Source organism: Archocentrus centrarchus, chromosome 5, assembly GCF_007364275.1.
Source record: "Archocentrus centrarchus isolate MPI-CPG fArcCen1 chromosome 5, fArcCen1, whole genome shotgun sequence".
In the NCBI taxonomy this organism is placed as follows: domain Eukaryota; kingdom Metazoa; phylum Chordata; class Actinopteri; order Cichliformes; family Cichlidae; genus Archocentrus; species Archocentrus centrarchus.
In genome coordinates, this window is record NC_044350.1 from 21095684 (window position 1) to 21106639 (window position 10956).

At 39.0% G+C, this 10956-nt stretch overlaps 2 protein-coding genes across 3 annotated transcripts in view; one reads left to right on the plus strand and one right to left on the minus strand.

Moving 5' to 3' along the window:
• The window catches only part of uba7 (ubiquitin-like modifier activating enzyme 7), a 35478-nt gene extending 30086 nt beyond the window's left edge, over window positions 1-5392 (minus strand). The window contains exons 1-12 of the mRNA XM_030729397.1: window positions 5201-5392; window positions 4904-5072; window positions 4198-4332; window positions 3836-3942; window positions 3671-3761; window positions 3309-3441; window positions 2703-2800; window positions 2471-2620; window positions 2232-2396; window positions 2013-2117; window positions 1831-1911; window positions 1271-1426 (exon numbers count right to left, since the gene is read on the minus strand). Of these exons, the coding sequence (XP_030585257.1) occupies window positions 1271-1426; window positions 1831-1911; window positions 2013-2117; window positions 2232-2396; window positions 2471-2620; window positions 2703-2800; window positions 3309-3441; window positions 3671-3761; window positions 3836-3942; window positions 4198-4332; window positions 4904-5072; window positions 5201-5247 (1437 nt within the window). The 5' untranslated portion in view covers window positions 5248-5392. The remainder of the gene's footprint in view (window positions 1-1270; window positions 1427-1830; window positions 1912-2012; window positions 2118-2231; window positions 2397-2470; window positions 2621-2702; window positions 2801-3308; window positions 3442-3670; window positions 3762-3835; window positions 3943-4197; window positions 4333-4903; window positions 5073-5200) is intronic.
• Window positions 5393-8270: 2878 nt separating this feature from the next.
• On the plus strand, window positions 8271-10474 carry LOC115780826 (macrophage-stimulating protein receptor-like). 2 transcript variants are annotated; one of them, XM_030730242.1, is made up of 2 exons: window positions 8271-8326; window positions 8989-10473. In XM_030730242.1, the coding sequence occupies exon 2, from the start codon at window positions 9073-9075 to the stop codon at window positions 10354-10356; it is 1284 nt and encodes a 427-aa protein (XP_030586102.1). In that variant the 5' UTR covers window positions 8271-8326; window positions 8989-9072; the 3' UTR covers window positions 10357-10473. The 2 variants fall into 2 exon arrangements, with proteins under 2 accessions (XP_030586102.1, XP_030586103.1); XM_030730243.1 differs by lacking the exon at window positions 8271-8326 and adding an exon at window positions 8869-8893 and having other exon boundaries at window positions 8989-10474.
• Window positions 10475-10956: the final 482 nt, after the last annotated feature.

A 10956-nucleotide genomic window follows, 5' to 3' on the forward strand; every position in this document is an offset into this window, starting at 1 on the left:
GGTTCCATCAATTACGGCAAGTCGTCCAGCCCCAGACTGTCACACTACCACCACCATGTTTGACTATTGGTCTGATGTTCTTTTTTATGAAATGCTGTTAGTTTTAGATGTAATGAGACTCAAACCTTCCAAAAAGTTCCACTTATGTCTTGTCAGTCCACAGATCATCAAGAGGTTTTCTGGTTTTCCTTGGAACTCTCCCATGGATGCCATTTTTGCTCAGCCTCTTACTTATTGTTGAATCATGAACTGTAACTTTAATTGAGGCAAGTGAGGCCTGCAGTTCTTTAGATGTTGTTTTGGGCTCTTTTGTGACCTCCTGGATGAGTCTTTGATGTGCTCTTGGAGCAATTTTGGTAGGCCAGCCACTCTTGGGAAGGTTCATCACTGTTCCTTCCAAAGCCTTAGAAATAGTTTTGTAACTTTTTCCAGACTGATAGATGTCAATGACTTTGTTTCTCGGCTGTTCTTGATTTTCTTTAGATCGTGGCATGATGTGTTACTCTTTGAGATCTTTCAGCTTACTTCAGTTTGTCAGACAGCTTCTATTTAAGTGATTTCTTGATTCAACGGCTCTGGCAGTAATCAGGCCTGGGTGTGGGTGGTGAAACTGGACTCAGCTTTCCAAAACCAAATGTGGTTATTCACAGTTAATTCATGACGTAACAAGAGGGGGCAATTAATTTTTCACACAGGGGCAGATAGGTTTGGACAGCTTTTTTCCCTTAATAAATGAAATTATTTAAAAATTGCATTTTGTATTTACTTGGGTTATCTTTGTCTAATATTAAGACTGATGATCTGAAACATGCAAGTGTGACAAATATACAAATAGCTAAGAAATCAGGAAGGGGGCAAATACTTTTTCATGGCACTGTATATGTATTGCACTATGAAGGCACACATTCAGAATATCTGAGCATGGCAGACTTTCAGAGTAGCTGAACTTTTTTTTTTTTTGTTGCCAGTTTGTCCCTAAGCTGCACTTAAATGTTATGTAAGTTGTTTAGGCACTGGCAGCTGTTTACTCAAATGAAAGATTAAGTGCCTGATATACTCCCAAAATAAACCATAAAACAAAACAAGTGGAGGAAAATGGCAGCTACATGTGGAAACTAAAACAAGCCATCTGAGGCTGTTACTGTACGACACTTTCATCCGTAGCCTCTCTTCTAAGTAAAGCCCCCTTAACTTGTACAGTTATTTTATGACGCTGTTTCACATTTTTCACTGCAGAGGAGAGCTTGCAATCTACTCTCCTGTGTCTCACCCCAATATCACGAGTCCTGAACAGGAACTGGCGGTTCAAGTTGGATCTTTCTATTGAGTCCATGTCCGTTATGGTGATGTGCCCGTCTTCTCCTGCACCAAGGCCTATGAGGGCAAAGTTTTTAAGAAGCTCACAGCCAATAGCACCAGCTCCAACCTTGCAAATGACAAGAAAATGACAAAAGTGACTCTCAGATGTGTTTTACAATGTTGCAGAAAGTCATTCATCTACTGTTGCCCTTTACTACATAGAGATTACACATAGAGTATTTCATTCACTTCCTGATGCCTTGTGTGCTATCTCAAAAATTTTTCCTCAGCACAACACAGCACAAAAAAAAAATATGACACTTTTAAAGGAAACAGAGGAAGTGCCCAGTAATATTAAACATTCCCCATACAAAGATGTCAGCTCTGCCAGGAAATGCCACCTGAATCACAGCTATTTCCTCAATGTGCCATCATTTACACCACACAAGATCAAAGAAAAACACAGATGGAGTTTCAGCATTCCAGTGCAGAGTGTGCCCTCTGTTGGACAAATATCAAATCTGTCCTCACCAGGAAATATTTCTGCCTTTGAAGCTTCTCCTGGAACGCGGAGCCAAACACAGCAATCTGTCCGTCGTACCTTGTGCCGTTCTGTGACAGATGAATTACACTTGAATGTTGTTAATATTATTCATACTCAGAAAATGGACAGTTTGTTTGATAGCATATGAATCTTTAAATTAAGGGTGTACCATCGCAAATGAGCATTCTGTTGGTTGATCCTCTTCCTCAGGCAGGCACTCCAGTGCATCAAAATACAGCCACTGCTGAAGAGGCATAAATTTCCTACTGCACGCCTGCAGGAATGTTACAGAAGACACAAATGTTGTGTTTTATATAGTGCATATACAGACGTTTATGCTTACTGAACCTCCCGATGAACATTTTCATGCATTTATTTCTGACCTCACCTTAATCACTTCTTGAGCAGCCAGCCCTCCTATGAAAGCATTCATGGGAGCCAGATCCCCCTGGGCTGTGTAGGACAGGCTTTGTACTACAGCCTCATCCAGCTCTTCCAGTTGTGCAGCTGCATTCATCTCTCTCACTATGGTTAGCAGGTAATCTGCATCTGTCTGTATGAACACCAACAAGTGAGTGGAAACAATCCAGTAAATTGCTTTATTGCACCTCAGCTGGATTTACAGACCTGAGACCAGAGACCAGGGAGTCGCTTTTCTTTCTTCACAAAGCTATGGAGGGCTTGGAAGGCCAAGTGCAGGGTGTTATGTCGAGATATTTTTCCATAGTCATTCATTACCAGCAGATCATGGTCCCGTAAAGCCTCACTCAGTGGCTTCTGCAAATGAAATTGACATCATTTTATTAACAATGCATGAAGTATTTAAAAGCTAAAGATAAAACCAAATGTTGATACCTACAAAATTTATCAGGCAGGGCTGTTTAACTTCATTCACCACTCCACATCGTTCATACTCAGAAAAGGCAGACGTGTCAACAATGCTGAAGGAATACGGGCCTGGTGATTGAGATGACAAATGAACAAAGTTATTATAGTGAACTGAAACTGGAAACATTTAAAGTAGGCTAACTGAAAATAATACATTCCCAATTAAAATGGGATTGTGTAGTCACAAAACTAAACATAATAAAAGTGTTGTGTTTGTGTTGGAACACATATTCGGAGCTTGCTCTTGACAAATTCCCCCAATTATAAATAATTTAGAAAATAAAACTGAAATTAATACATAAAAGTAAAACAGAATATTTTTCAACAACAGAAAATGACCAACATCACTGTAAAAATGATCTAAAACTAAAATGAATTGAAAACAAAATCTTTAGCAAATTAAACTAAAAACTAATGAAAATATAAAACTATAATAATGTTGCTGATGACTTACAGATAGAGAAGAAAAAGAAAAAAATCACTCATTACATCTAAATTCTAAAGGGATGCATGTTGTATAAGTTATAATAACAAGAAAAGAAAAATTGAGGAAAAGAAAGTGCAGGACAACACTAACCACGGACTTTGATCTCCACAGGGCCGATTCTGTTAAGTTCTGTCATGCCTTGAACTTCAGAAAAAACAACTTTAGAGCCATCTGAGAGTCCATGCTTCTGGTCATCTGTGCAGATCACCACTCCAGGATTGGCCTAACATAAAGACTTAGTTAATCTGAAGGCCGCTGAAAGTTGCTAAGTAAGCCTATTTGCCACACTCTTAAAAATGGTCAAACTTTGGTAATATATCCTCTGTTCACTTAGGTTTCCTCTCATAGGCTGTGCAATATGCAATGCAACTTTTAGCAGGATTTCAAAATGCATGACTGGATCTGTGATTTAACATGGCTCTGAACTGGCCAAAATAAATGGAAGATATTACCTTAGAGATATGCTGTATCATCGCTGATGCAGGCATTTCTCCATCCCGGTCCAAGACCTCAAACTTCTCCCCAAAGTCACAGAACAGCTGACTGCAAATGAATGAGTGTGTTCACTTGAGTGTTCCTTAATTTTTATTTAATACATTTTGAACAGTTTATCTTACCCACAGAGTCCCTTGGTGTCTGCTACAATGAACTTAATGCCATGTGAATGACACAGCTCACCAAAACGCTTCTGATCATCGAGTGAGGAGTCAGTGAGGACCACGACCTGGAAAAAGATACCCCTCCCTCTACTGAGAAACGTGCTTTTTTGCATGATGTTACTGTACTATGATATGACCGTCATTGTGCAGACTTCTATGTGTGCAGAGTTCAACACTTTCACATTCATTTAATGAAGGGCAGAAAGTTTCCCAGTGCCAATCATTAGTTTTTTGTTTGTTTGTTTGTTTGTTTGTTTTTTTGGGGGGGGGCATTTTAAGCTTAACAATGCTCATGCACTGTTAAGAAAAACAGTAATTACCTGGAATTGCAGAAGCAGGTGCTCATCTAGTGGTTGAGTATAGGCCTCCACAAGCACATGCGGGTTTAAAGTTGCCAGCTGTTGTAGCGAACATGAAGCCCGATTCTGACCGAGATGGGACTCCTTCAGGAAAAACTGTTGGGAATATGAAATTAAAGGTTGACAAAACAAACTCAACCCAAGGTCCACCTGCTTTCTTATTTTGTACTTTTTGACTGTCATCAGTAAATTGAGTTTGCTCAGCAGCCCTAAAGCATTGAATGATCACGCTGTGCATAATTCTGAGCACGTTTTGAATCTTTTACCTGCAACTGCATTCAAGGTTCAAAGACTGAAAGAGAAATCTCAAACATTACAAGGTACTTTCCAATGCATGGCAAGGGAGGAGAATGTTGTTTATCATGAAAGTAAAAGTAAAAGCAAAAGCAAATTTGCACAATCATTTGATTACCTATGCACTATTACAATAGGTAAATATTATGGATTAATTTCATCATGGAAGAATATTAGCGCCACAGTTTCATCCTAAAGTCTAATAACATTTGAATAGCTAAAAAAAAAGTCTGAAAAATTCCATAACCTGGATACCAGGATCACTACACTATAGGAACCAGACCAGTTTGGTAAGATTTCATCACACAGGCTTCCTAAATGTTCTATGTTTATTTGTTTATACATGCAACACAAGAGCACCCCTCTTGGATACCTGGGATGACAGGTCGGTCCATGCTGTCAGTCCTTCGTCCTGGATAGTGACATGTTTAACTCCGGACAGGATCACATTCTTGGCTATTTCTACTCCCAGACCTCTCATTCCTGCTACGAGGACCTTGGCTGTGCCCATCCGGAGCATTGCTTCATGGCCCAGGACATACCTGTGCAGGTTAACGAACAAATGGATCTTTGGGCCGGTGTCATTTACAACAGTTTAAGTAAAGGCAATCAGTCACTTCTGAGCAAATACCGGCAATCACTTCTTTGGCACAACACCGGTAGTACTTACAGTTGTCGAGAGTAGAATCCTTCATCGATTTCAGCGATTCCTGACATTTTGTAGACGCAGTTAAGACCAAATCTGAGAGAGAAAAACACGCGAAGAGGAAAACCCGGAACTGAATGTAAACCGGCTGTGACAAACGGCGAAGAATCCGCTGCAACAGTTTAAAGGAAAGTATTTCAGTTTCGTTTCAGGTGGTGGTTCTGCAAGCGTTGCATTGGTGCCAAGAAATGCTTTCTGTAACGGCCACTAGAGGGTGACTCGAGGCTTTGTAACCTTTGCTCCTTTGTGTTTATGTATATCTTAAGTGTTGGGTAACAGTGAGTTTTCCTCTTTTTCATGTTTTCACTGCTGCTAGGGAGGTACAAGTGAATTATTTATGGTTCCACTGCCGTTTTCAAGCTCTGAATAAAAATTATAATTTCAAGTTTCTCTGAATGTCTGATGTTTATGGCAAGGATTTAAGACATAGAAATTCAAATCCATAATGCAACTCAAAGAATGGCACTAAAATTGACTTATAGTTAAAGTAGGAGATAACTTTTGTCCTGCAGTCATGGAAATATGTGGACTGGGTTTTGTTGATTAGAAAGAAAAGATGGTTGCAATTTTGAAAAAAAGATGAACATTGTTAGTATATACTGTATTTAAAGACGTGCCCAGAGGTCTAAGTTTAAATTACCATGGTGACAATAACAATGAAAAACACTAGTATTAGGTAACATGTCTGATGTCATTTTCTACAATCATAGTCTGGCAGTCAAAGAAAAAAAAAAATGAACATAACACTTAATGTGTAGGATTGATCAGAAATGAGTCATCATTGTTTATCAAACAGAAACAGACTGCCAAGCTCGCTGTGGGAAACAGACATGATCAGAAAATAAAAAAGGTGTTACAAATGATGGTTGAAGTTACTGCTGTAGTTCAAAGACAATACAACATTTCAGACGGTATAGTTTCAGAAAGAAAAACAACTGTAATTGTAAGCTTACTCTCACTGCTTAGAGTTTCTAACAATGACTTCCTATTTTCCTGTTTATGCAACGGCATCATAGCAGGTTGAACATACAATAAGGCAAGGCTCTTGTGAAAATACACATGAAATAAATGAATAAATAAATATATGAACACAAGTTGTTTTTGCCCATGTTGCATTACTGCAATGTGAAGTTCACCCTTTTCTCACTAAGAACGGTTAAATAATCTCTCTCATGTGATACAAAGTTTGTTATCAAAAAAGAAAAAGCTTATACATTTTTAAATTAAATAGCCTGGCAGCCATTGTAATTGTTTATCACTAAAATTTATTTTCAGAGATGTTTCTTTTAGAAAATGTATTTTTCATTGTTAGATTAATACTTTATATTGATATTAATGAACTGCAATTTGTCATTGTTGCAAAGGAGGATCTCATTTTTCTATTTTCCTAGAATCACAAAATAATAACAGGTTGGTAGACATTCACATCAACTTTAAACACATCCCAAAACACAGAAGGTGACGTATTTTATTCGGTGTTTATTGAAATGTGATAGAAACACACACATGTAAAAAGTAGTATTATTGAAACAAACACATTTTTTAATTTTATTTGAGGTTTTGCAGGACTAGTTGGGGGGAAACAATGGCAGTGTATTTTAAAACGCCTTTCTGGGAACTTGAATAGCACAATCTCTGGAGACATTCGTTCTAAGTTACAACACAGATTTTTTCCTTGTATGCACCAAATCCAAATCTAAGCTGACCAGTGTACTAGAAGTATGTTTGCTTGGCCCCTCTTTCATGAGTCAGGTTGTCAGTTACACAGATACAAACTGAGGACCAAATATGAGGTCCTTACCACTGCTGTTCTGGGGGGGGGGGGGGGGGGGGGGGGGGGGGGTTTGTTTGATTAGACGCTCACTCTCACTATATGAAACTTCAGTCCAGCAAATCCTTGTTGAGCTCTATAAAAAACTTTTTATTTCCTTATTTATTTTTTTTTGATACTCCTCCACTATCTCAGATATTTAGGAGTAATGGTCACTAGTGGATTTTGTGGTTTTTGGTCTGGAAGTGAAAGCTTGCAGAGTGACACAACAGCGTATGTTTACTGAACTTTGGATTGAGTGGTAGATGTTTAACTTTGGAGTAAAGCCACATTATAATTTTCTGCCAGGACACTGATGATGATTATAACCTCAACTTCTATAGACTTCATTTGCCAAAACCCAACAGAGTAAACGTAAAGCTTTTCATTTTCATTTGTATTTTACACCCCTAATACGTTTTTTTAGGTGGTCTGTCTGGATTCTGGAGAAAAGCATACATTCTTTTCATAATTCCCCGGCTGCTAAGGAGTAACTCTTCCTCATCGGAAAGTAATGTATTTTTGGCAGAAATCCTCCAGAAACTCATCCAGACTCTTTTCCAAAGCTGAGATTTTTTTTTTTTTTTCTGTAAAATTTATGTCTGAGTGGAAAGAGGTTTCAGGAGTTAATATGACATAACTCTGTTAGGGAGGAAACGATGAGGATGTTTTCGCGGTGGTCAGATTTCGCAAGGACTTCCTCGTTGCAGGCGCGGCTTGGTAAGGCAGCACCCACTTGGGGAACGTTAGAGACCACAGTAAAGCAAGTCATAATAACAATGGCATTTCCGGTTTCGCATTGTTTAAATTAAATCTGGACCCTTTAGAGAAGGGCAGACATTTTATTATATATATATATATATATATATATATATATATATATATATATATATATATATATATATATATATATATATATATATATATATATATATAAAGAGAGAGAGAGAGAGAGAGAGAGAGAGAGGCGCATTTAAGTGCAGTGTCTTTATAAAGCAAGCAAGCATAATGTATTTATATAGCTCCATTCACAGAAAGGAGCTACAGAGATATAAAACAAAGAAAATTGTGACAGGAGTGTCCTCTGTGGAACTCTGATGGCATTAAAAGAATTATCCACCCTCCACGCAAGAGCTCTGCCATGGCGTGCTTTTATTTTGAAGGTTAGTAAGTTCCTGGTTGGTTTTTTTGACGCACAGACTAACTAGTCTTTCCTGAGAGGAATGAAAGAGTTGAGTGCCAGTGAAAACTCATTGAGAGAGGTATTCATTTGCCGTCAGGTGAGTGGAACTTAACTAGCATATTTATTTCTGAGGGATTCAGATTGCTTAAAGACTTTGTTAAACGCCTTGTTTTCAGCTATCGCTCCACGGTGATTGGGTATTCATTCGATATAATTTAACAGTTTAATCGTACGTTACAGTCAATACAAATTATTCTAATTGTAGCAGTATCACGGTTTTAATTAGATCACTATTATATAAAGCTTTTATATGTTATATATAAGCATTTTGCATCGACTATTAAATTTGTATATTTGACACATATAAAATAATTGCTACTCTGTATCCATTTTGCGAACGCTTCCATAGTTACTCCACATGTTGCAGCACGTTAGCTCTTGTCCGCTATAGATTTTATCATCATCCTTCCAACTTTTTTTTTATAGTTCGTTTCTATATACCATACCTGCGTGTATTAGGTAACACCACCTTTTCAAATGAGGCATTGAGAGTTAAAAGTAAGCAAGTACATAAAGAAAGAAAGAAAGAAAGAAAGAAAGAAAAAGAAAGAAAGCAGCTCACACTTTCCTCTTTTTTCAGTTCCCCAGCTGTTTCGCAGATTAAGTAAGCTAAAAATGTTTACAATATCCAGCAGAGAATCCAGTGGTCCAACTCCTTGTCTGGTAAATCTCAACATTCCTTCTCTGTTTCTCTTGCAGAGCTCCTGCTGGTTCTCCAGAATGTTCTCTTTGAGGAAAGTATCTTATAGGTAGCATTTATTCACAGCAGACCGTAAAGTGGAGATGGTCACTTTGACTGCCTTGCTGACAGTATGGATATGGATGCAATTGCAAACGGCCACAGGACAGGGAACATGTCCTTCTACTCCTCGGATGCAGGGGGATTTCACTGTAGAATATTCCTTCCCCTACTTCCAAACCCACAAACCAATACAGAACATTGCAGTGAACTTGGAAGACGAACAATTTTACATTGGATGCCAGAATGCGGTAGTAGGTATCAGCATCTATATGAATAAAACATGGGAGGTGAAAACTGGACCTATAGGTAGTCCTGATTGTGACACCTGTGAGCTGTGCAACATAGAAGCTGATCCTGAGGACCCAGTGGATACAGACAACAAGGTTCTGCTTTTGGATCCTGCTGGAAATTTTTTGCCATACTTGTACATTTGTGGAAGCACCCAGTATGGGATCTGTTACTTTATTGACATTAGCTCTGAAATGCCCAAACCTAATTGTTTATACAGAAACAAGAGAAACTCTCCAACCTACTGTCCTGACTGTCTGGCCAGCCCACTTGGCACCCAGGTCACCATCGTTGAACATGCACGCACGTCACTCTTCTTTGTTGCAGCCTCTGTCAGTGACACAGTAACACAGAGGTATCCAAGGCGGTCACTATCAGTGCTGAGGCCACTTTCAACTGAAGATGGTTTTCATATTGTCACAAATAACCTGACGGTGCTTCCTGGTCTCCGTGACTCTTACAGCATCGACTACATCTACAGTTTCTCCACCAAGGACTTTGTCTACTTTATTTCCCTGCAGAGAGAAAATCCCTTCAAGAACAATTCAGCTTTTCAGACTCGTCTGGGAAGACTGCCTATTTTAATTACAGAGATGTGGATGTACAGAGAGATCATCTTGGAGTGTCGGTACAACCCAAAGCGCAGGAGAAGACGGAGAGAAGACGGAGAGAAGAAGAGGGAAACTGTATATAATGGACTACAGGCGGCACATTTTGGGCAGGTTGGGAAGGACTTGGCTAATGGGCTGAGTGTAACCAAGGGAGAAGATATTCTGTATGGGGTGTTCGCGGTGGTAAACGCGCAAGGTCAGCCTCAGAAGAACTCAGCCCTCTGTGCCTTTCCTTTAAGTAAAGTAAACAATGCCATTGATGATGGTGTGGAAGCATGCTGTAAGTCAGGTACAGAGCAGCTGTCCAGAGGTCTCTGCCACTTCCAGTCATGTGAGAACTGCCCACATGAAGTGAGTAACTTTTTTTTTATGCTTGAGTGTCGTCAGAGCAATATGAATGTGACCATACGCCCAGACAGGAAGTGATCTGCCCAGACAAACATTGTGTAATTAAGTCACAAACAAAGGGGTTCACAGTATTATATTAAGCAATAAAGTACTATAAATTCTAAGCAGTACTACAGTTAGCCCATGAGGTAAATCTTGAAAACTAAATTACTGTATGCCTGTGGTAAATCTGATGAAGGTGAGAGTATGAGAGAACAGGGAGGGGTGGATGAGTCAGTGGTGTGACCTGCATGTTTCTAAAGCATTTTTCTGTTCTGTTTCAAACTGTTTTCAAACTGAAACTGTTCATTAAGTTTCAGCCTTTCTCAGTGAAATGGTAGCAGCTGTGTACAGTACACGGCTTTGGTATAAAATAATAACTGACAGGTTACAAACTTGGCAGGTTTCACCTTAAAAATAACACGCAGTCTTTGCTCATGAAGCACCTTGAATTCAGCTATGGTTCCTCACATTAAAATAAAATAAAGGTGTGGTCTTTCCTTTTATGGAGTTCAGTCTGTGTCCTTTGAGCGCCCACAGATGTGTACACCTATGGGAATGCGTGCCAAGAAACACAAGCTATAAATCCTGCTGATAAAAAGGTGGAATTTCAAGGGGAGGGTCAGTGTTGGACTGTGC